Raw genomic sequence first — 25,149 nt, forward strand, 5'->3', positions numbered from 1 at the left:
CCATTCCTTTTAAGCATGTGTAATAGTGTAAAAATGGGACCCTTCCCATCTCCATTTTGGCTAAGACCCTAAGGTATTAAGTGCCAATACCTCCCACATTATAGAGTGAGGTACAAAACCACCAAAGCAGAACTTGTGAATGAGGTGTCTAGAAACCAGTGTATGACCTGCAGGCTATGAAAGAGGTTGAAGAGGCTGAGAGAGAATTCTGATAGGATGTGTGGCGGTAGTTATCAATGTGCTGTGAGTCTTGCCCATCCTGTGTCTAAGGAAAGGCATGCGTCAGCAGGGCCACTAAGAGAGCTTGGCATGTATCCCTCCAGACTGGGGCCGGGCAGGTTGCTGTCCAATTCGTGCTGAGAAATGTCCAATGGCTTGTGGCCAGATAACTTCTCTGAGAGTTCAGCAAAGAGATTGATGCTTTGGAGAGGTCTTTCATGCCCAGAGCAAAAAAGCAGCCAGAACTTGGAGGGCCAAGATCTAAAAGCTGAGAGATTATATTTGGCACTACTTTTCTGCTTGAAGCATTTGCTAATTAGCAAGCAGTGACTTGGAGCTAAGAAACTGGGCTGAAAGCAGCAGCTGAGAAGCTGAGAAACTGAACAGTACTGTTAGCAATTTTATGGTGTCGGGAGGTGGGGGGGAATGAGAGTAAAGGAGGGGAGAAAATTAGGAGTCCAGGGTCCCCAAGGAGAAGCCCTGGTACACACATGTAGCTTTCCTTTGAGATCCCTAAAGGGCTGCACCCTAAGAGTAGAGGTGAACTGGAAATAAACCAGCCCTCACAAAGACTGAAACGCAGCTTCAAGTTGGCTTAATCCCTGCTAGGACTAAGACGAGCTTCCCCTGCCATTATATGCTATCTGCTCGATGCAAAAGTTAATTCCCCCTGAAGGAAGATAAAAATCATCCAGAAGCTATGGGGATCTCTGATTAGGAGATTAATGATTCTTTACATATGGTTAATGTTTCTTTTTACAAGTCCTCTCACAACATAATTCTTACAGTAACCCAGTAAAGTAGATTCAGCTCACTTTACAGATGAGGAACATGAGACTGAGACTTTATCAAGAATTCCAAAAAGTGGTTTCTAGGTTCCAGGTGTGTTTGGCTCCCCTTACCTTACATATTTATAGGCTTTCTGAGAAGTATAAGGATCTTACAGATTTCTGAAACTAATGAAATTGCTAATATACATTTAAATCAGTTTTTAACATACATCTGACAAAAAAAATGCTTAGTGAGTACATGAATTTTGTGTCCTTTTATTATCCAGTTGAATAACAAACTTGCAAGTCATAAATGTATATCATATAGTAAAATAAAGACTAGACTGAAATAAGACCACAGTATCTTTATACATTTTCTAGAAATTAATATATGAACTCTATTATGTGTTCCTTTAGACAATTCCAGGATTTTTTATTTTTTCAGTTTGGAAGGCAATTTAAAAATGAACTATAATTCTGTACACTTTGGTGTGTCATAACCACTGTATAACTCCAAATGACGAAATAGGCAGATTAAGAAATGCAGGCAACTGACAACCAGATTTTGGAGCATTCTTCAAAAAGTCAGGAAAATACCATCTATGTCTCTGAGTAATAACTCACTGATTAAGAATTATGAACCACACTTTTGGTTCAATTCTGTTCTCATATATTTGAAGAAATATATTTAAAATGCATGAAAACTCTAAGACTCTCAGAACTCCTCATTTACCAAATATCATAAATTCAGAGGTTAGAAGAAAGAACTGAAACCAATCATTAAATATTTCCATTATTCTGAAGATGTGAATTATAATCGTTGTGTCTTTAACATTTACTTTGATGTGCTTTTGTCATAGAGTGATTTGAAATACCATCATTTAAAAATTCAATAACTACGATTATTTGCAATGATCAAAGTTATATGAAAATAACCAAACCAGATACCATGTATGCATGATTTGTTGTTATTTGCTATCTATCATAGTTTGCTTCATAGATTTCCTTGCAACCAAATACACTAACTATAAACTACCTAACCAATATTTCAAAAGGTTTTAGATTAGCTGACTTAGATCTAGTACTATCAAAGGTATACTTAACAGTTGATCAGCTATTAAAATTTATAAGTAATGTAAAAATCTGAAATAGCATGAATTATTCTTCCTAATTCTATTTCCTTGTATAACACAAAATGAAATAAATTTTTAAGAGTTTTTAAAATAATTTCCTTTGAGGCCTAAAAAGGATTAAAATACCTAGTTGTCTGTTGAAATAAAACATGTTAAATGGTATTCAATTTGACTATTAATGTGAAAAAACTAAGGACACGGTCTTTAAATAGCTGATTAAGAATGGGAAATTGGCTGAAAATATGACCCTTATACAATTAGTAGAAATGAGATCACTGGGAGAGGAAACTGATGGGGCACAATATTCTGGTGATTCTGAGTTTCTTTTCGGACCTATGGAGTTTAAGATACTTGGCAGGGCTGCCATGTTGCATAACCCCATTTCATTCTAATGAATGGTGCCACAAGAAGTTACACAACATTGGCCTAATTTATGGGACATCTAGATGGAAATATCTGGCAGGCAGCTGGATGTAAGGGGCAAAAACTCAAGACAGATGTCAGGGTTAGAATTGCAAATATGGGAGACATACGAAATAAGAAAGTCATCGACACGGATGACATCTCCCGTGAACAGAGAGCAGAGAGAGAAGAGGGCTAAAGACAGAAACTTGAGGAAAGTCTTCCTTTAGTGGGTGGGGGGAGGAAAGGAGCAAACTGAAGAGACACAAGCCTATCCTGGGGATTCCAGCTTTACCGCTTTATACCAAGCCTGCTCCCTGTACTACACTGCTGATACCACATAAAAGCCAGTGTTTGCAGCCTTCATTATTACAGTGTCAGTCCTAAAATGCTCTTCTTGGCTTTTCTTACACCATCTCCTCCCCATTTCCCCACACTCAACTGTCACGCCTGGCCTTCCTATTTATGGTCTCACCTTATACCTTGGAAATAAAGTGCTTGGCACTGCTTTTCCAACTTAAACTTTGCACGCCTCTCATCTGTCTCAGTTTGAACTCTCCTTTTGACAACACTGTCTCCTGCTAACCTGAGGATATTCTCTGGGGCTGCATGTCGGAGTTCAGGGCCTTGCAAGTTCCCTTTGGCCTCTTGAGTAGGACAGATAATGTAAAACATATGCAATGCCACAGAAAGAAAAGAGTTTCAAGGAGGATGGTCACTCGGGCAGGGGCTCCCTAGTGCCTTCAAAATAAAGTCACAAATTCTTCACCTGGACTTAAGGATTATACTCCAATCAACCTTTCTAGACTTAGATACTCCTTTTTCCCTACAAGACACTACACTTGAAAATAGACTATTTGCTCTTTACCAGGTATGTTTCATATGCAAAGGCCTCTCTGCTTTTGCTCAGGCTAGCAGGAGAGACAGCTGATCCCCTATTAAATTTGGGCATGTGAATGTGACCAAGCTTGGCACAAATTCAGTTATAAGTAAGCTATTGTAGAAATAAGAGAATCTTAAGTAACAATATGGATCAGCTCCATAGTAACCACCAAGGTATTTTAAGTGATCATCAAAGTCATTTTACTCAAGAAGAACTGGGGAAAATAAAATTAGGCTATACTTCACTAAAGCTGTTACCAAAAGAAAAAAAAAAGTAGTGGCTAGAGTATCCAGGTACACATTTTCAAAGACTAATGGTCCATTAAGGAATAGGAATAGAGAATATTATTTGGCTGCTGTTCCTCCACAACCAGGTCATCAAGCAAAGCAACAGTTGGCCCACAGGCCTCTGAATGCTCAGATGCTTTCGGGATTAGGACTGGCAACTGTCAGATGCTCAGCTGCCTGCTGACTTTAGCAAGGGCATCACTGACAACATCAAGCTCATGCTGCAGCTCATTCATGGCACTGGTTATGCTCTTGGTGTCCTTCAAGATCTGAATACTCCGTGTATACGGATTATACTTCACTCCAAATGGACGCCTGATTGTTTTGGTAAATTCTCTATTTAAGAAAACAAATATGAGGCAATCAATTTCTAGGGAGAAAATGATAAAAACCAAATACTGTCTGTTAGTCTAAAAATTAACATATCTAAATCTTGTGTATACTTCAAGTCCTTTCTCAAATGCCATTAAGCTTTCCCTGTTCCCCTAGCTGGAATGAATTGCTCCTGAATAAAATGCAGAACAATGTTTCACCTGTATCTCTTTAAGGCTTCCTAGTTGTTATATAGTAATTTGCATACAGTTTATTTTTCCTATTAGATTATAAACTCTCTGATAGGAAGGAATAGGAAGTAACCAATTTCTCAGTGTATCTGACTCATATTTGCAACACTGAACATCATTATAAACAACACACCCTAAATATTTACTGTGAAAGAGAGATGTGTTACAGGCAAAAGGTGCCTGGTGGGCTTCTAATTATCCAGCTGCTTACTTCTGTGACTTGTCACCATTATTGGACCTATCTTTTGCAGAGGAAAATTAAGGCATGAGGAAGATATACTTTACCTCATCTTCTCCTTTGCATCTTCAAAGCTTTCAGATACAAAGTAGACATCCTGAAAAGTTGTGATGAGACACTCCTGTTTGCAGGTAATCTTAGGATCAAAGGGCTTTACTTTCGCATGTCCAGAAAGTGCGTGCTAGAGGATGAAGAGTCAGTGAATCAAAGGATACTATCTATTTTCATGATCACATTCTACACACAACTGCCAGAGCCAGCAAAACAAATGGCTTGCTATTCCCTATAAATGCCCCAAGACCACTCCATTGTTCTAACACTCTTCTCCATGTAGGAGGTACCCAAGGATCTTTATTTATTTATTCTTGCATTATGGCATCTGCTTTCTACCCTGCACTAGTTATTCCCATACATGACTTGTACCCACCAGCAGGTGGTAGGCTCCTTGAGAGAAAGACTGTACCGTGGACAATATTTCATGCACATCCACCACTCAACAAACATAAGTTCATTCCTTTATTGGATAAGTAATACATCTCAAAGAATTCCCTAGAAATTACTGAAGTTGTTGCTAGCACACCAAAAATGGTGAGGAAACAGCAAGACTTTGTTTTAAAATACTTTTTTATTTAAAAGATATAACTACATTCTGAATAGTTATCTATATCTATTCAGAAAACTTAGGAAATAGAGAAAAATGCCTCTTAGGTAATGTTTACTGCCACCCCAAGTATTTTCCACAGTAAGCTCTTATTGAGATCCAGAAACTAGGGCTTCCCTGGTGGCACAGTGGTTAAGAATCCGCCTGCCAATGCAGGAGACGTGGGTTCAAGCCCTGGTCTGGGAAGATCCCACATGCCGCAGAGCAACTAAGCCCGTACGCCACAACTACTGAGCTTGCGCTCTAGAGCCCATGAGCCACAACTACTGAGCCCGTGTGCCACAACTACTAAAGCCCACGCACCTAGAGCCTGTGCTCCACAACAAGAGAAGCCACCACAATGAGAAGCCTGTGCACCACAACAAAGAGTAGCCCCCGCTTGCCACAACTAGAGAAAGCCCGCACGCAGCAACGAAGACCCAAGGCAGCCAAAAATAATAAATAAATAAATAATAAAAATAAATTAATTAAAATCCAGAAACTATTTCAGGTCGTATCAATTACATTAAGTGAATATGGTTATGTGCAAAGATTTACAGCTCTTACTTTGAGTTCACTGATGGAAGAAAGTAAGCCGGCACCGAAGACTCTTAGCTGTCCCTCTTGTTTACATAGACCAAACTCCACAGTGAAGAAGTAGCACTGCAAAAGGACAACAGTATTACTTTCACATCCTGAAGGACTCAATTTAAAACAAATTACAACTCTTAGTCACTGACCCAAAGTACCCTGGAATAAAATCCAAGACCCCCAGGATAGCTCACAAGTATTTCTACAATCTGGCCTCGTTCCAAACCAGATTTCTCAAACTTTTGTTCCCAGAACTCTTATATACTCTTAAAAATTACTGAGGAGGGACTTCCCTGGTGGTCCAGTGGGTAAGACTCCACACTCTCAATGCAGGGGCCCAGGTTCGATCCCTGGTCGGGGAACTAGATCCTGCATGCATGCCTCAACTAAGAAGTCCGCATGCCGCAACTAAAGATCCCACATGATGAAACGAAGATCCCGTGTGTGGCAACTAAGACCCAACACCGCCAAAACAAATAAGTAAATAAATAAATAAATATTTTTTAAAAGTTACTGAGGACCCCAAAGGCCTTTTGTTTATGTGGGATAGAGCTAGCTATATTTACCATATTAAAAATGTAAACTGAGAAAAATTTAAATGTTTACTAATTAATGTCAAAATTATAATAAACCATTTTGTGGTAACACAACATTTTAATCAAAAGTAACTATATTGTACAAAAAAAGGTAAGAAAAGTTACATTGTTTTATATTGTCACAAATCTTTTTAGTGTCCGGATTGATATTATTTAATGTCTGGCTGGAAAACAGATGGATTCTCACATCTGCTTCTCTATTAAACCTGTCACAATAGGTTGTTTTGGTTCAAGTATGTGGAGAGAAGTCAGCCTCACACAGATAAGTAGTTGGAAGAGGGTTGAATATTGTAATAGCCTTCTCAGATAATTGTGGCTATTCTTCTTTGACACAACATCAAAACTCAACAAGTGGTCGTTTCTTAAAGTACAGCTGTAATGTGGAATCTGAAACCATATCAATGAACTCTGTCTCTCACATTAAAATCCACTCTGCATTTTGAAAGGATCTTTTACTCAAGGACCCTGTGGGGTCCCCAAACCACAATTTGAGGGCACTGTTCTAACCATCTAGCCTATTTCACACCACCTCCCCGACCCTCACACACTCTGCTCCAGCTTCTTATCATTTCCCCAGGTACACCAAGCACCTCCTGTCTTTCCTTGTGTGCCCTCATCCTGAGATGCTCTTCCTTCCTTTCCTGGCAGGTGAAAACATTACTCATCTTCCCAGGGCTGGTCCAGATGTTCATCTTCCATGAAACCTTCCCCAGGCAGTTCTCTGCACTCCCAGAGCACCCTGCCTGAGCTTCTCTACAGACCTCCTCTCATTCTAACATAAGTGTCTGTGTATAAGTTCCTTGAAGGTGGGAACCAGGCCTTATTCATCTTTGTATTTCCAGCATGTTTTGTACCTAGTGCTCAAAAATATTTTTAGCATCATTTTTAGGGAACCTCTCATTTTTACTAAAAAAAGAAGGTATGCCAACTGTTAACATTATTGTATTCTAGTGTTCTCTGTTTCTCTGCCTTTTTTTTTTTTTTTAAAGTTCAGGTCTTCTTTGGATAAGCCTTAAATTTTTACATCTTCCTTTAATTTTATTTAAATTATTTAAATTAAATTAAAAATGAGCAAAGACAAATTTTCTAATGCTCATCTTGAGTAGGTACTTTTAAACTACACAAATACCCACATCCCACCCCAGTTAAAGATTACTGATCTATACAGCTATTTCCAGATTTATACCGTTGCCAGTTTTTGAACAGCCTCTTCTGAAGCTCCAAGAGAAGCCAGGCCAATTTCTTGGGAGAACTGAGCAAAACTAGGTTCAGCCAAAAGGGGGACATGACCCAAGAGTTCATGGCAGGTATCTCTGAAAAAGAGGTACAAGTTGTCACACTGTGACATTTAACATAAATGCATAATCAACCATTCAATCAAATCAAAACCTGATCTTATTTTTATTCAAATTGATCGGGTGGTATTACTTTGGAAATGGACCACAAAGGACACTATTACAGTAAAGGAACTATTTTGGTTCAAAACCTTGGCCACTCACAAACACACGTACGTAAGTTCATACAAATACGCACAGACATCCACATGTCAACCCCCCCAACCCCCAAACCATGTCTCTGCTCAAATGTGACCTTCTCAGTCAGTCCTTCTCTGATCACCCTTTTCAAAATAGAAACACCCACCCAAACACAACTCTGTCCTCTTTCCCTACTTTATTTTTCTCCATGGCACTTATAACCATCTGAATTTTATATATATATATATTTACTTGTTTGTTTATTATCTATATCTCCCATTGGAATATAAGCTCTATGAAGGCAGGAAACTTTGATTTTTTTCAGTCTTACATCCCCTATGCTTAGGACAGCACTTGGCACCTAATAGGTTGTCAATTAACAATGGTAATAATAATGGTTAACATGTATAGAGCATGGAACATGTATTACATGCCAGGCACCATTCAAAATGCTTTACATGTGCTAATTCGCTTGATCCTCACAAAAAATCATGACGTAGGTACCATATTGATGGATGGATGCTGCAGTAGAAGTACTTACGGCTCTGGGGTATAGAGGGGATCTGAACTGTGTCTCACATACTGTGTGCAGTGAAAAACTCGAAAGGCTAAACCTGATAAGAAATCTCTTGGTGATAAGTAACCAGCCACAGGACGGATGGAAAAACCTGTGCGCTCTGCAAAGCAAAGGAGAAAATCTTCACTAGAATAGACTATTTACTGCAACATTTTAATTCTGCCAGTGGCATGAGGTAACACTTTGAGAGAGAACATGAAACTAAAATGTATCATACATGCACTTCAGGGAAGTCATAATTATTAAGCACTTACCATGGCCAGGCAATGGGTTAGATTTTTTACACATCACATGTCCTTTCATATTTACAATATGAGTTAAAGTTTACTCTCCTCATTGTGACAACTATAAAACTAAGGCTCAGAGACTCAGTAATGTGCCCAAGGCCACACAGTAGATGATAAAGGTAGGATGAGAACCCAAGCCTTACACTACACCTGGCTGTCTCCCTGAAGGGCTTAGACTATCCCCTAGACAATCTTACTTTTCTTTTTTAAAAAAACTCACTAACAAGATCTATTAATTTAGATCAGAACCATTTTTGAAACTATGTCATTTTTAGCCAGTACTACCTCTTGTAGTTTCTTTATTTTATCTAAACTGGATGGTGCTCTTTCATTCCCCAATACCTGAGTCTGCATGCCCACTGTAAAAGTCACCTTCCACTAAGCTGCAGTGGCTCTGGGGACCTCTATAAGCTCTGATCTTGTCCTTCATTTCAAACTCTCACACTCTGGTAATTCCAGTTCCACCCCAATGCTTTGTACTTGGATTCTCCCACTCCGATGGGCAAAAGAATTTTTCACAAAGATGGAAATGTTCAACATCTAGCCTATTGCTAGCCACTAGCCACATGTGGCTATTGAGCACTTGAAATGCGGCTAATGTGGCTGGGGAACTAACATTTTGATTTACATTCATTTTATTTGTTTAAACTTTTATTTATTTATTTATTTTTGGCCGCACCACGCAGCATGTGGGATCTCAGTTCCCCAACCAGGGATGGAACCCATGCCCCCTGCATTGGAAGGCAGAGTCTTATCCACTGGACCACTGGGAAGTCCCTACATTCATTTTAATTATTTAAACAACCATGGTTGTCTAGTGGCCACCATATTTGCCAGGGCAGGTAGCCCCTTCCAACTCATGTTTTGTTTGAACTGTCTTTTAATATTGGTTTCTCTCTTTGACACTTTCCCTTGAAACACCTTTAGCAACAAGCTCTGCAGCCTGCTCAAGCTCCAGACCCCAAGTGATCAGCTTTCAGTTTCGCATCTATAACAAAATATTTCCTCCAGATCGCATGCAAGTGTGATTTGATAACAACTTCTGTAGCATATGCTAGTCCATCTTTGTTAAGCCACACAAGGTCATGTGCTTTGGTTCTCTGCCATTCTGAATCGCTATTTTTTTTAAATCTAGTTTTTGTAGGAACCACTTATACGAGTTCTTCCCTTGTAAAAACTATATTGCCCTCTCCTGTTTAGTTCTTAGTTTTGTGTATAGTGGTTGAGGAATGAGAATTATGGACTTGAATAAATATGTATATTTTTATAACAGTCTATATAATAAATTCAAAGATAGTAATTTCAGATCATGATGGAAATAAGATAAACTCCCTTTGAGTCAAAAACATAATGCCTATATTTTTCCCTAAGGTTCTAATCTGCTGAGATCAAAGGGGGATATTTATTTTTCTTACATATTGTAGATCCTGGAGATCACTGATCCTTTTACTTCCTATACTAGTGAGAAAAAATAAGGAAGCCTGGACCAAATAAGCATGATGAACTAAAAGGAGCAAAATTGTCCTTAGTCTTTGTTTATGCTTCTACTAACACATCGTCTTCTTTGGGAAAATGATAGAATCTTAGTGTGGAAAGGGGCTTCAGCGATCATCTACTCCAACCTTCCCGAAGGTGCCTGAATCTCCTCTATCACATCCCTCTAGTGGGTGTGGAACTTTTGCATGAACATTTCCATGGATGTGGAACTAACCATCTCATGAGCCTGTCCCATTTTCAAATGGCTCTTTTAACAGGATCTTCTCCGTTTCGAACTAAAAGTTTGCTGTTTCTATCCGACTGTCCTTTACTTCAGAGCCACATAGGAATCCCTCTATAACATAAGATGACCTTCAAATATTTAAATAAATCTGTAAAGTCCCCTAAATTTCCAGGTTAAACATCCTGAGAATCCTTCAAATTTTATTTATATGATACATTTTCCAATCCTCTTACAATTCTGCTCACTCTCCTCTACATTTGCTCCAGGTTATGAATGTCCCTCTTCAAATGTGGTGCCTGGAGAACTGCCAGGACAGAATACAGAAAAATTCTGACCTCCCAAATAACTGGACTTTAGTCCTCTATTAAAAATTCTATTGTGATTGAAATGGAGTCAATATTCCCCTTACAAAAAATTAATCAGTTCATTACCTTTTAAAAAGTTTGAGACATCTTCCAATTGTGGGATATTATCTTCCCGGTATCCACAGTATTTAGAAAGCAAAGGTAAGTTTTTGAGATACTCTCTGCAGGCATGGGTTGGGTAAAGTTTGTTGAGCTCTCGGAACACAGTTCCCCAGGTCTTAATCTCCTCTTCAGTGAATTCAACGTTAGGAATGGGGTCTCCACTAATGAGATAAAGAGAAGTTATCTTGAATTAGCATCCAATAAACAGTAGCACGTATCTTGTTTTCTATTTACTATATAGGCATAATTTACTCCATTTATTTCATTAGTTCAAAGTTGAATAAGTTATTTTTATAGTACACTTACTGTTTATAGTTCATAGCCAAGTCTGCAAAATACTTTCGTCTTTTACGATAGACATTGTCTTTGAAGCCCTGATAATTAAAGAAAAGTATTTAAATATGCATACTAAAAAATACTTAACAAATGATTTAGAAAACATTTCATTATTATTCAAGTGACTATATTGAAGGGCTATATAGCTGTTATTTTGAGCAAGCACTGTTCAGAAATTTATGATCATTTTTATTTTAAAGTCAACATTATATGACAGATTCATACGATAGTGGCTGCAAAGATAAAAGATACTAGAGATACAAAAATACTACAGTAGCTACAAAAATAAAATAGTTTGAGGAAAAAGAAAAGCACCACCCTAGTTAAAATACATGGCTCATTTCCAAGGGTGAATTTTTTCTTAATCATTTGACTACATCTTCAGTTATATTTTCCTGTAATTAATAACAAAGTAGTAATTTACTAATATTTGAAATCATGGCAACTGAATCTAGCCTCCGATTTTATTGCAAAATGCAGACATATTAATCATTTGCAGAAGCAAATAATGATAAAAAATAGACAAAATAGTAACATTAGAATTTATACCTATGAAAAATATTTAAGAAAAAAATAGACAAAATAAGGCATCAAAAAGCAAATCTTAGGAGGAAATAGCCAATAATACAAAATAGGAAAGAAGGGGAGGACACTTGAAAGGAAAGAATGAGACTTGTGTGTTTAACACAGATTTACAAGTCCCTACTATGCAGCTGGCCTTGTGCTGAAATTCAGAGAAACACAGCACAATCTGGGTCTTCAAGGAGTTTATTTTAACCAATTATTTTGAAACAATACGGTAAGTGCCTTATTAGAGACAGGCACAAAATACCACTTGAACTCAAAAAGAAACTCATAAACCAGAGTATGCGAAGAGGGTAGTGGGGGTCAGGAAAGGGTCCCTAGCAATGACTCCTAAGCTAAAAGAGGAGTGGAGAGAGCCAGGTGGAGGAGGACAGAAAGCACAGCACCAAGGACAGCACAGAAATGAAAAACAGTATGTTGCGCCTAAGAAAATAAATGTAATGCAACGTTGCTGGAGCCTGGAGAGTGAGGTGGAGTATGGTGAAGACTAGTTACGGGTCTGCTAGTAAAGGTCTGTTTGAGAGCTTGGATTTTAGTCTTGGGGTAATTGGAAGCCATTGGGGTTTTTTTAAAAAAAAATAACAGTTTTATCAATATATAACTCACATACCTTAAAACTGACATTTTAAAGTGTACAACTTAGGGGGGTTTAGGATATTCACAGTGTTGTGCAACCACCTCCACCATAATTTCAGAACATTTTATCACACTGAAAAAAAACACCCTACTCATTCGCAGTCTATCCTCATTTTCCCTCACCCCCAGCCCTGGCAACCAGTAATCTACTTCCTGTTGCTATGAATTTGCCGGTTCTGGATATTTCATGTAAAAGAAATCACACGATATATGGCCTTTTGTGACTGGCTTCTTTCACTATCACAGTGTTTTCAAGGTTCACCCCTGTTGTAGCATGTTGAGTAATTCATGCTTTTTTTATGGCCATTAATATTCCATGTTGGGGACATACCATGCTTTACGTATCCATTCACCAGTGGATGGATATTTGGGTTGTTTCCACTTTTTTGCTACTATGAATAATGCTTCTATGAACATTTGTGTAGAAGATTTTGCGTGGACTTATGTTTTCAATTTTCTTAGATCTGTACTGAGGTACCATTGGTGGTTTTTAGGCACAAGAGGGATAACGGTCACACTGAGGCTTTAGATCGTTCTAGTGACTATGAGGAGGACAGGTTTGAGGTGGCAAGGCTGGAGGCAGGAAGACCAGTTAAGGGATGTGGTAGTAAGAATAAACAAGGAACAAATTAAAGAAATATTTTGGAGGTGAAAATCAGCAGGACTTGGTAGTAGGTCAGTAAAACTGATTTACACACCTTTCCGTAAACATGCCCCAGATTTTCTTGCCTCTGAACCTTTGCTCATTTGGCAATGAACTGTCCTTCCTCTCCATCTCTTTCCTGCCAAAATTCTTTAAGGCCAAGTTAACGAGGTTGCCTTTCTCTGACCTCTTCAGCTAGAAGTGTTTACTCTCTTGTGTATATCTCAAAGCAGTCTGTCCATGCCACTTAGCACACTTTTCATATTTAAATCTTGTATGTGTGTTTATATATGTGTGTGTGTGTGTGTGTGTGTGATTTACTTTTTCAACTTGACTAGAAGCTCCCAGAGGGCAGGTACAGCAAATTATTAATTCCAATACTTACTCAATAAGATATTATAGAATAAATGGATGGATCGGCTGGGGGTTGTCTAAGGCAGTATACGGTCACATTCACACAGCTAATAAGTGGTAGAAGCTAGATTAAATCCCTGGTCTGTGCGACTCTACTGCTGACTCTCTTCTCTCCTCCCCTCCTAGGATCCTAGAGCTCCATAAGAAGTCCTAATGCTCTAGACTTACTAATTCTGCAACTCATGCCTGTACTGTATCCCATATGATTTTCCAAGGAAACAGCTTCCTAATTCATCAACTGCATAATAAACCAATTATGCTGGGCAGTGTGGGTGATGATTTTCCCCTTCCTATCTTTACTCCCCTCTCCAATAGCCCATGCCCATTTTGATAGAAACCGACTGCAGATACGGTGTTCATTGTAGTGTAATTCTTGGAATAGCTCTTAGTGATAAGAATTCCAGGCATGATACAGATGTTTTGGAGCCAATGAAATTGGATGCTCTTCAGTCACTTGGTTTCAAGTCCACCAACATGAAGGACTAATAACACTTCCTGAAACCCAGATTAATCAAGATCCTATTTAGTCTAGAATAAGCACTTTCTCCAGAAAAGAAAAATAATACCCTTAATTTTTTAGTTTGCTTTAAATTATTTTCATGAAAATATTTATGTAAAATATTTACAGGATGGTCAGCATCCAGTTCGGATCCATACATCAGAACTCTGTTAGCACAGTGGTCCAGGTCAGAAATCTTCTTTGGAAACCAAGGAACAGTTTCCATACCTGAAAAATACAAAAAACAGTAACAGTTGAAGAGACCATCTTAAATTAGGCAATAAAGAAGAAGAAATTAAGAAAGTCATAAATGCATTTGGATGAGATTTTTAATTTTAGCTTGTACGTTGAGGCACAATGTATACAAGTAAATTGGTCTAGTTTTAATAAGTAAATCTTATTCAAAGTTTTTGAGTTTAAAAATATTTTGAGCCTTAATTTCCTAAGCATTGCAGAAATGATGTACTTTAGTAATAGACCAAAAGTTCAAAAAAATTTAAGCTACATATTTAGCTAGCCTTAAAAAGTAAGGCTAATTTTTAATTAGCAAATTTAATTAAAACTCTGAATGTTTATTTTTGTTGATTAAAAGGATCCTAGAGATCATTTATGTCTTTGCCACTTTGATCTTCTCACTATCCCTCATACATACACGCTCTCCTAAAACTCTGAGTTTTTGTGAATGCTGGTCTTCTCCCTGGAATACCTATCCCATGCCACATCCTGCTGCACCTCATCCTTCTGTTTTCTTGAGAATATCCTTCTCCTCCTTCAGGACCCAAATCAAATGAGCCTTCCCTGACCCTGTAGGTGGCGCTAATTCTCTATCATCTGGGTTCCCATGACTATGACTCCAATTCTCTGAAAGCTTTTACTATGTTTTACTATAATGTATCTGCATATGGCTGTCTTACAGAAAAGAATGGGAACGACTCCAGGGTAGGACTATTTCTTTTTGTATCCCCATTTCTTAGTAGAAATATCTGATACAAGTTGGTGTTCCCTAAAAATCAGCTGAACCATTTAGGCTCTATAAAACTCTTCATTTTATAGATGGGGTAACCAAAGTCCAGAGAGGTGAAGTAACTTATCCAAGATCATTCATCTCTAATGGAACAGAGAGGACTAGGACTCAATTCTTCTTGCTCCAGTTTAATGCTCTAACATACCCAGAAGTGATATTCAAGAGATTTAGCAACAAAACAACAGAGGCACCAATCACTCAAAATAGACACAAGCAGAGTCCCAGGCTCCTGCTCTACCAGGTGTTAATCCTCTAGTTGTTTGTGGTGGGCATAGGACTCCTAGGGGAGAACTGGGGGCACATGGGTTTCAGGCATGGTGAGGAGCACTTAAGGGACTCAGGGGAAAAGCTATCTCCCAGCCAGACGTGGATGTAGAATCTTGATATTTTAATACCTTATACAGCCATATGAATACATAACAGATGAATATCAGCCCTGATTACACCCAAATATTGTGACATAATCTGAAGGGATTATTTTAAATTGAGTACCATATATAAAATGTGACTGATTTATCCATTTGTCTCTTGCCCCAAGTAAACTGCAAGGATTTTTTCACAGTAGAAGATTTTAGATTATCTCTGTGCTACCTGAGTATCTGAAAACTTAGAAGCTTTCCATTTGGTTTTGGTGGAAGTGAGGACAAGGAAGAATGTTGTATTGCATATATAGAGTATTTCACATCATAGTTGTCAGTAATTGTCAACATTCTCAACAAATTCAAATGTTCACTTAATATCTGCTAGGTATCTGCCCTGTAAGAGTTACTAAGTGCTCAGGGATTGTGAATTGGAGGTTTGTGAAATCAAGAAATGCCTGATGATTTGGAAATTGAGATAACAATGGATTTCTAACTATTCTAAATTCTTTCTTGTACTCAAGTTTTCCTTTTCACTTCTCTCGCCCTTGATAAAATGTTGCTTTATAATTTTTCTTTAGCATTTTGAGCAATTACATTTTGTATCTTCTTCATTATCAGATTGTAAGCAATTTGAATAGACAGTGTTTTATTTTTACTTTCATGACTTCAAGCTAAACATAAGATAGGACACATTATGAACTTAATCTTCTGAGTAGTATTTTCACTTTTCAAACTTACCATCTTCCTTCACAGTAAAATTATCTGGTAGATTCACAGAGAGAACATTAGTATGAGACTTCAACAGATGAAAAATATCATTCAATTGTTCTCTATTGATATCACAATCAACAAAAATCTCAAACTCTGAGTTTCTTCTCTTTGATTTTCGGGACTCAATATGTAACAGGTTCACATGCTTCTCCTGTGGAAAGCAGAGGATGAAGATTATACATGACTGCTTCAAATGGTTATAGTCTCTGAGCAGATTACTTCCATTACCACTAAAAATCAGTCTCATCACTTGTCATAATAGCCAAAGGGAAAAAAGGCTGTTTTTAGTGCCATCAACAGCAAAATAATTCCCCCTGAATATTAGGTACTATTCAAAAAAAGTTTGAAAAATTCATCACACCCTCCAGAATCTAATTAAATTAACACCAAGTAGAAAGTCCCTCAGGTTGCCAGAACTGATTGGCCTTCAAATCAAAAGACTTAGTCTCCTAGATAAAAAGAACCCTTTGAAAATTCTCACAAATAAAGGCTAGGTTTTTTTTTAAGTGATCTAGTGTTAGTCCTTTAAAAAGAAAAGTCTCCTTTGCAATAATGCATTTAATACAATTAGATGAACAGCTTGAACATGGAATATTTAATACCTCCAATATCTTAAGCTACAAACTCAGTAACCAGCTGAATCAGATTGCTACTTCTGATCTCTTCGCGTGCCAGCCTGAGCTGTGGAGTGCCATATGTGTAAACCTGTGGGGGGAAGGTATCTTCTCTTACCAATCTGGGTGCTGAGGAAAAGCCCTGGTGACATAATCATGAAACATAAGAACCAGTCACCCAACAGTTTTCTTCATCTAAAAAACGAGAAAGTTAGAGTAGATGATCTCCAATACTAACCAGATGAATCTAAATTAACTTAGTGAACACCTGTGTAGCCAAGTAATGGCTGTGAAGCATACAAAGAAGGGCAAGACGTACAAGTAGTTTACAATCTAGTTGACTAACACATGAAAGACTAAGAGAAAATACAAATAGTGAGTGTTCAGGCGCAGAAGATTTTCAGAAACGGGAAAAAACATCAGGAGTTTGAGAAGGTAGAAGGTTCTATGGAGCAGATAGGAACTGAGATGAGTCTTAAAAAATAGAATAGGAAGACAAAGGGAAGAAGTAAGATTCCAAACAGGAGGAACTTGTATGAGCAAAGGTAAGAATGAGATAATTATCAGGGAACATTAACTTGATAAATAAGAAAGGAGAGTGAATGTCAGGGATGTTGGGAAATTGGAATAGGCAGGGTTTATCCTGGAATGTAGAATCTATCATGGAATCAATACGAGAGCCAGTTATAAAATATATTGGAATTGATCAGGAGTAAAGGAGAGTTTTATTGAATCTATTTCTTATGAATTTTTAGAATAAGAGTACATTCATAAATATTTTCCAAATGATGACTTGAATAAATATAAAGCTATAAATTATGTTTTTGGAGAAAAAGACACAAAATGTCAATTCTTCCTAAAGTAATCTAAAATTGAGTGCTATCAAAATGAAAAACTTGATGGAATTTGGTGAGGAAATGTAATTAAATAACTTAAAAGTTATTTAGCTTCTTTTCTTCTTACCTGGAAGAAAAGTTTAGTCAAGAAGGTCTAGGAAAATTCAGGTAGAGTTAAAGTAACAAGTGAGACATTCCTTATCAGATATTTCAATTACAGCAACAGAGGCACAGAGAGGTTAAGCAGTTTGCCCAAACGCACACAGCTAATCAGTGTAAGAGCTGGAATTCAAACTCAGGCTGTCTAGCTCCATAGTCTATACCCTTAAAAACTATGTTGTAATCCTGTTGTACGAGAAAAGAAGAGTCAGAATAATGGATAATATGGCTCTTCTTTGAACAAGATTTACATCATCTTCATAATGAAAACACTGAAGACTGATATAGCCAAAAACTGGGGCATAACTACGTTGTGAAGATGGGGGGAAGGGAAGTTGAGGGGCCGCTGGAAAGCGAGCTGTGCCAAGGAGGCTAACCCTTCACTTCCGCTGGAGAAAATCAATAGGTAATATCTACAAACGGAAAAACCAAGGAATAGCAGCAGAATAAGCATATTGTTTATAAATATGGACACTACTACGAGAAAATATAATTAAAAGCGTTGAAGATGGTTGCCCCCTATAGGCAGAGGATAAGTAAAAATAGGTGGATTCACGCCCACAACACCATTGCAGCAGTCAGAAGAACGAATGACATGGATATGTAGCAGCACGGTAGGTCTTCAAAACACAGTGCTGAGTACAAGAAAAAGTGTATATACAATAACATTTATATAAATTACCAATCCATGCACATGCAAAAACTCAACATAGATTCTAAGTAACATAAAAAACAATTCAGTGTGTAGATCAAACGTATCAGAGCAGTTGTCTATCAGAAGAGAGAAATGGAGATGGAATAAAACAGGAGGAAGCTGTATCCATCAGTGATGACAGTGTCCACGTGATTTAAGGAGTGTGATTAGCTCAACCCTCTGCACCTAGGTCAACATAAAAATTAAATGGAATTTAGGAATGAAGAGAGATGAAGCAGAAGACTGCTATTTTCTTTATAAGCTTTATAGTGTGGGGTTGACTTTTTAAACCATGCACAAGTATTATTTGATGAAAGACAAAATAAAAAAGTTGATGGAAGAAATATAGGTATACTATTTAAAGACTCCAAGGTAATCAAAAGAAGAGCTTGCAGTAATCACGTAATTATCAAATATGGGGAGGAGAAGGAGGAAGAAGGGACGGAAGTATCAGTATCAGTATCATTCACAATAGAGAGTAAATAAGTATCATGTAAATTGATAATTCAGAGAGATCAGGACAATATTTAGACATTATAAATTCACCACTAAAAGAACTAAAGAACAGAAATAGTTAAAAGAGATTGCCTCTAGGGAGTGGAACTGAGGTGCTGGGTAAAAAACTGGTGCTTTTTATCACAAACTCTTCTAGACTATTTGTTATATTTAGAATTTTAAATTTTTTGAAATATTATTTTCAAACTGCTATTTAATAGTATATCATATGGATATAAATCTGATTTCTAAATAGCTAACATTTATTGATAATTTACTTTGAACTATCCTAAGCACTTGAAATATATTAATTTTATTAGTTCTCACAGTGACCCTGTGAGGTAGGTAGGGCCCTCATTTTATAGATGCTAAGGTGAAACGCAGAGAGGCTAATTAATTTGCCCACCATCACACAGCCAGTAAGTGACAGAGCAAGGATTTGAACTCAGGTGGCCTGCCTTCAGAGCCTACAAGATTAATACCAATGATGTTCTAGTAGTATAATTTAACCTGTCCCATACCTTAGGACAAGTAGTTTGTTTATAATTTTTTAATTCCTATAGATAAATCTTTGTGTCTCTTAAACTGGGTTAGGTCTCCCAGTTCAATGCTATCATAGTACCTGGTACTTCTCTTTCAGGTCAGTTTACACACATGTAATCATTTGTTTACTGAAATTATTTGTTTAGTGTCTGTCTTCTCCACTAGATTATACACAATTGTGAGGGCTGGAACTGTGTCTGCTTTGTTAGGGTACACACCTTCATATCTAGCAGGACACGCTGCACTTAGTAAGTACTCAGTAAAAATTCCTGTTCTAACTGACTGACCCTGATTTCCTTAGGATAGATTTATGGAAGTAAAATTACTGGGTCAAAATATGTGAACATTTTAAACTCACAATACATATTACCAGATTGTTTCCCTACACATCACATCAATTTTCCCTCACACTAAAGGTGTATTTAAGGGCCAAATGCATTGAAGCTTTGACAGTAGGGAGTAGTATAATTGTAGAATCTTTGTTATTTTGCTATATAAAAAAATAGCATTTAATATATTATTAATGTACCATTAAATAATATCATTAAAATTTCAATATTTCATTTAATTAAAATAAAATTAAAATTTGCTTCTTCAAAATCTGTAAAGTGAATCTTTCCTCCCCCATTTCTTAATTAGTTATTTGTACCTCCTCTTCTATAAATTGTTTGTATCCTTTGCCCATTTGATAGAATCGAGCAGTATTTTAGAAATGTAAGTGTTTAAAACATTTCTGTAGTCCACCTCTGAAGAATTTACAAATAATCTTACAGACCCATTTTATAACAGTTTTATGCAGAAATACAGAGACTGCTTACCTGGAAGATTTTCAGTGCTTTTATAAGTCCTCCAACTTCATTCTTTAAGGAAAAAATGAGAGTTGCTCTTCCCTTTTCTAAGGAAAGATCTTTGTTTTCCTTATTGTCTTCAATCATGATGAATTTGGTGTACGTCTCTAAAAATAAAGTATGAAAATAGAGAGAAAGTTCTAAAAAAAAAAGTTGTACAATGTAGACAATATTTGGTAGCATAGATAATATTTGAAACTCAGACAATATCTGATAACATTAACCAAGTTTTAGTTTCCTCACCTGTAAAACATGGATGTACATATATACTTTGCAAAACTGTAATGAGACCACAATAAGCTAAAACATTGCCTAGCATGTGCCTAGAATATAAAAGGCATACAATACATGTTAGTAATTTTCTTTTTTTTCTAATCCAATCCTTTCAGGGCATGACTCAAGCCCATGGGTTTCTTGCAGTCTTCCTGACTGTTGTGGCCCGAACTGGGCACTCTTTCTGTATGAAAGCCTACCTCTTCTCCCCTTACAATTTTAGCACTTTATTATACTGGGTCTTATTTTTAGTTTCAGATGTACAACATAGTGATTCAATATTTTTATAGATTATATTCCATTTAAAGTTATTATAAAATATTGGCTATATTCCCTGTGCTGTACAATATAATCCTTGTAGCTTATCCATTTTATACATAGTAATTTGTACCTCTTAATCTCCTACCCCTATTTTGCCCCTTCATCCTCCTCTCTCCCCACTGGTAACCACCAGTTTGTTTTCTATATCTGTAAGTCTGATTCTTCTTGTTATATTCATTCGCTTGTTTCATTTTTTAGATTCCACATATAAGTGATAACATACAGCATTTGTCTTTCTCTGTCTGACTTATTTCACTAAGCATAATACCCTCTGGGTCCATCCATGTTGTTACAAATGTCAGAATTTCATTCTTTTTTATGGCTGTGTGATATTCCATTGTGTGTGTGTATATATATGTACGCATATATATGCATGTATACATACACACATTTTCTTTATCCATTCATCTGTTGATGGACACTTAGGTTGCTTCCATATATTGGCTATTATAAATAATGCTGCTATGAACACTGGGATGCATGTATCTTTTTGAATTAGTGTTTTCACTTTCTTTGGGTATAAACCCAAGAGGAATTTCTGGATCATATGGTAAGTCTATTTTTAGTTTTTTGAGGAACATCCATACTGTTTTCCACAGTGGCTGCACCAGTTTACATTCCCACCAACAGTGCAGAAGGGTTACCTTTTCTCCACATCCTTGCCATTTGTTCATTGTGTTTATACTGGGTCTTGAATGGCTTCCTCAAATGTGTCACTCATATATGTGACATGTCTTCTAACAAGACAGCAAGCTTCTTCAGAACAGGGACAAGGCCTCCTATTTCATTTGTAAATTTAAGAGCCTGGACAGCTCTGGACACAGGTGGAGTAGAAGAATAGCTGCTAGCCCAGAGAATTCTGGTTCCATGTAAGTATCTACTTTCTCTCTGTGGAATCCCCTAGGCCATTGGCCCTGAAGCCTTTTTAGTATTGGCCTACAAGTGCCAAGTGTGTGTGTGTGTGTGTGTGTGTGTGTGTGTGTGTGTGTGTGTGTGTGTGTGTGTGTGTGTGTGTGTGTGTGTGTGTGCGTGTGTGTGTGTGTTGGGGGAAGTGAGGATTTTTTTTCCTTTTTTAAATTTTTTATTTATTTTTTTATTGGAGTATAATTGCTTTACAATGTTGTGTTAGTTTCTGCTGTACAGTGAAGTGAATCAGCTATATGTATACATCTATCCCCTCCCTCTTGGACCTCCCTCCCCACCCCCATCCCACCCATCTAGGTCCTCACAGAGCACCTAGCTGAGCTCCCTGTGCTATACGGCAAGTTCCCACTAGCTATCTATTTTACACATGGTACTGTATTTATGTCAAACCTAATCTCCCAATTCATCCCACCCTCTCCTTCCCCCCATGTCCACACGTCCGTTCTCTATGTCTGCATTCCCATTCCTGCCCTGCATATAGGTTCATCTGTACCATTTTTCTAGATTCCACATATATGCATTAATATACGATATTTGTTTTTCTCTTTCTGACTTACTTCACTCTATAGGACAGACTCTAGGTCCATCCACATCTCTACAAATGAGCCAGTTTTGTTCCTCTTTATCGCTGGGTAATATTCCATTATACATATGTACCACATCTTCTTTATAGGGGAGGTGAGGATATTGTGGGGGATAGATGTAGGGTATGGTAACTTTGTACTGGTGACTTTCAATTGAGAAATAGATACTTGAGAAGTAAGATTTGGATTAATAAATGGAAACAGCATATTGAAGATTTATGGTTATTAGTTTTCTTTGGGTTATTAATTCTCCCTAATTGCCCAGTTTCATGTTGTTGTTCTAGTGGAGTTAACCTTTAACAACTTAAATTGACATAACCGATCTCACTGCCTTCCACCTGCTCTCATGCGTTGATCCAAGCCTGTAGAGCAGGTATAGTAGGATGGCGAGGGCTTGAAGCCAGATAGACTGTGTTCCAGTCCCCTGCAGTTCAAATTTCCCTTACTGGTGGAAGCCTTCCCTGACCACCCCTCCACAAGTCAACCCCTAGTGTTGGTTCTCATGGCACCAGATACTTCCCATTCATAATAACAGTCGCAGGTGCAGCTGTAGCTCTGTATATGCTTGTGTCTGTCTCTTCAACTAGCCTGTGTGCTCTGTGGGGGCAGAGATCACGTATGCTTTTATGCACCATTGTGAGTACCTAGCACAGTCTCTGCACATAACAGGGACTGGATAGATGTCACTGAATGAATAAATGAAGGAAAGACTGATTACAGACAAGGTCCCTACCCTCAGGGAATTAAAAGTCTCATAGAAAGAGAATGACTGTGAAGGATAAGCACCATAACAGGGAACACAGATGGTGGCGTGATGGCAGTGGCTAGATTAATTATTCTGGTATGTGTTCAGAGGTGCTTCACTGAAGATGTGTTTGAATTAGGTCTTAAAGAAAAAGAGAGGAAAGAGTCCATGAGGAGGTGAAAGACAAAGGATGAGGAGGTGACCAACCACAGATCAATGAGGGATCATGTAGGCAAGGTAAGTGGGGCCAGATCCTTCAAAAATCTCTGCAGTTAATGCAGAGGAGTTTGGACTTGATCTTCTATGCACATCCAAATAACCATCTCAGGACCATGGCAAGTCTGATCAAAGGCTAAATGAGAAAAGTTAGGACAAGGTAGTTTTCCATTAAGCTAAATTCCTGGCTTTGAAATGCTTTTCTATAGGATGATCAAAATGAGGAGCTTCATGAATTTCTGTCCTTCTGACCAGAGAACTATTGTGAGTTTTCTCTTTCTGCCATAAAGCCTTTTTCTTAACCCATACTGTATAACATTTGGGGTACCTTATAAGAGGCATCCCCAAGAGCCCTATCTGGCTTGATAGAGGGTATAAAGTACCAAATATGGCTAAGTAGTTTTCAACTGTTTGGTAATAAACAATATAGTCTGCTACTAAATTTGCCAGTGGAATACAATTTTCTGTTTCAGAATTCGGTCTTTCTGATAGCTTTGGAATTTAGTTTAACAAATATTTATCAGGCACATACTAAGTTGAAGGACTTCTACATATAAATTCAGAGAGTATGGAGATAAGAAAGAAATTCCCACTCTATGATAACAAGATTCCATCCATTCTTAGCAAACCAAGAGGTGGGTAAGGGAACTGATATTTGTCAAATGTCTATATATATCATGCACTAATATTATCCCATATAATTCTCATAAAATCTTGGTGGAGGGGGATAGGAATTATATTCATTTTATAAATGAGAAAACTGAAGCTCAGAAAAACTAACTAACCTGTCTATGGTCACACAGCTAGAGAATGTAAGAACACATATTTAAAACTGTGTCCTTCGGGGGTGGGGGAAGGGTAAGCTGGGATGAAGTGAGAGAGTGGCATTGACATATATACACTACCAAATGTAAAACAGATAGCTAGTGGGAAGCAGCAGCATAGCACAGGGAGATCAGCTCACTGCTTCGTGACCACCTAGAGGGGTGGGATAGGGACGGTGGGAGGGAGGCTCAAGAGGGAGGGGATATGGGGATATATGTGTGCATATGGCTGATTCACTTTGTTGTACAACAGAAAATAACACAGAATTGTGAAGCAATTATACTCCAATAAAGATGTATTAAAAAATAAAAAATAAATAAAAAAATAAAACTATGTCCTTGGAAATATGAATGTTAACATATGGATCTAATTTCACAAGAATTACCCTAAAAATGTTCAGAAAGGCAGAAAGTAGAACAAAATTCCTGGGATCTAGTTGAAAGCTGACTTCTCAGATGAACTAGATATCTACTTTGGCATCTCTCAACCACTTATTTACACTGCAAAACAGTGTAAGGAGATATCTAATCACTGTCTAACATTTGTCAGTGTATGACCTTGGGCACACTACCTAACTTTTCTAATACAGCAAAGTAACCAAACAGTTAACCGAAACTCATGGCATCCAAAAACTCCCTTATACATTTTAAAACACATAATGTGACTTGGTATTCTGGTGTTTTCCCCACAGAGGAAACTAGGCTATTTCAGGTACCAAGAAGAGACTGAGATATATAATTCAAAATTTAACAAATACTTATTGATTCATTGAGTTTAAAATCAAAACTGCTTAGATATTTCTAATTGTGTCAATTTATTCTCTACAACTAAAACAATCTCTATGTCAAATGCTTTAAAACCAAATGACCAGTTAAACTTAATAATAATGTGGATTTTTCTGTGATTCAAATGATTACTAATGGTAAAACAAATGAAATTTCAACCCAAGCACAT

The 25,149-nt window shown here is 37.4% G+C and overlaps 1 protein-coding gene across 3 annotated transcripts in view; it reads right to left on the bottom strand.

The window, feature by feature from the left end:
* Nucleotides 1-457: 457 nt before the first annotated feature.
* The window catches only part of TPH1 (tryptophan hydroxylase 1), a 34,827-nt gene continuing 10,135 nt past the window's right edge, over nucleotides 458-25,149 (bottom strand). For 2 of the 3 annotated variants that reach the window (XM_082476678.1, XM_082476677.1), the window contains exons 2-11: nucleotides 20,278-20,414; nucleotides 16,086-16,269; nucleotides 14,089-14,189; nucleotides 11,155-11,222; nucleotides 10,813-11,009; nucleotides 8,339-8,474; nucleotides 7,509-7,635; nucleotides 5,703-5,798; nucleotides 4,543-4,676; nucleotides 458-4,030 (exon numbers count right to left, since the gene is read on the bottom strand). In XM_082476678.1, the coding sequence (XP_082332804.1) occupies nucleotides 3,856-4,030; nucleotides 4,543-4,676; nucleotides 5,703-5,798; nucleotides 7,509-7,635; nucleotides 8,339-8,474; nucleotides 10,813-11,009; nucleotides 11,155-11,222; nucleotides 14,089-14,189; nucleotides 16,086-16,269; nucleotides 20,278-20,394 (1,335 nt within the window). In that variant the 5' untranslated portion in view covers nucleotides 20,395-20,414 and the 3' untranslated portion in view covers nucleotides 458-3,855. Of the gene's footprint in view, nucleotides 4,031-4,542; nucleotides 4,677-5,702; nucleotides 5,799-7,508; nucleotides 7,636-8,338; nucleotides 8,475-10,812; nucleotides 11,010-11,154; nucleotides 11,223-14,088; nucleotides 14,190-16,085; nucleotides 16,928-20,277; nucleotides 20,415-25,149 lie in introns of those variants that run through there. The other variant, XM_082476679.1, reaches the window with a different exon arrangement.

The sequence above is a fragment of the Balaenoptera physalus genome (assembly GCF_965194825.1).
Source record: "Balaenoptera physalus genome assembly, chromosome: 10".
Taxonomy (NCBI): Eukaryota; Metazoa; Chordata; class Mammalia; order Artiodactyla; family Balaenopteridae; genus Balaenoptera; species Balaenoptera physalus.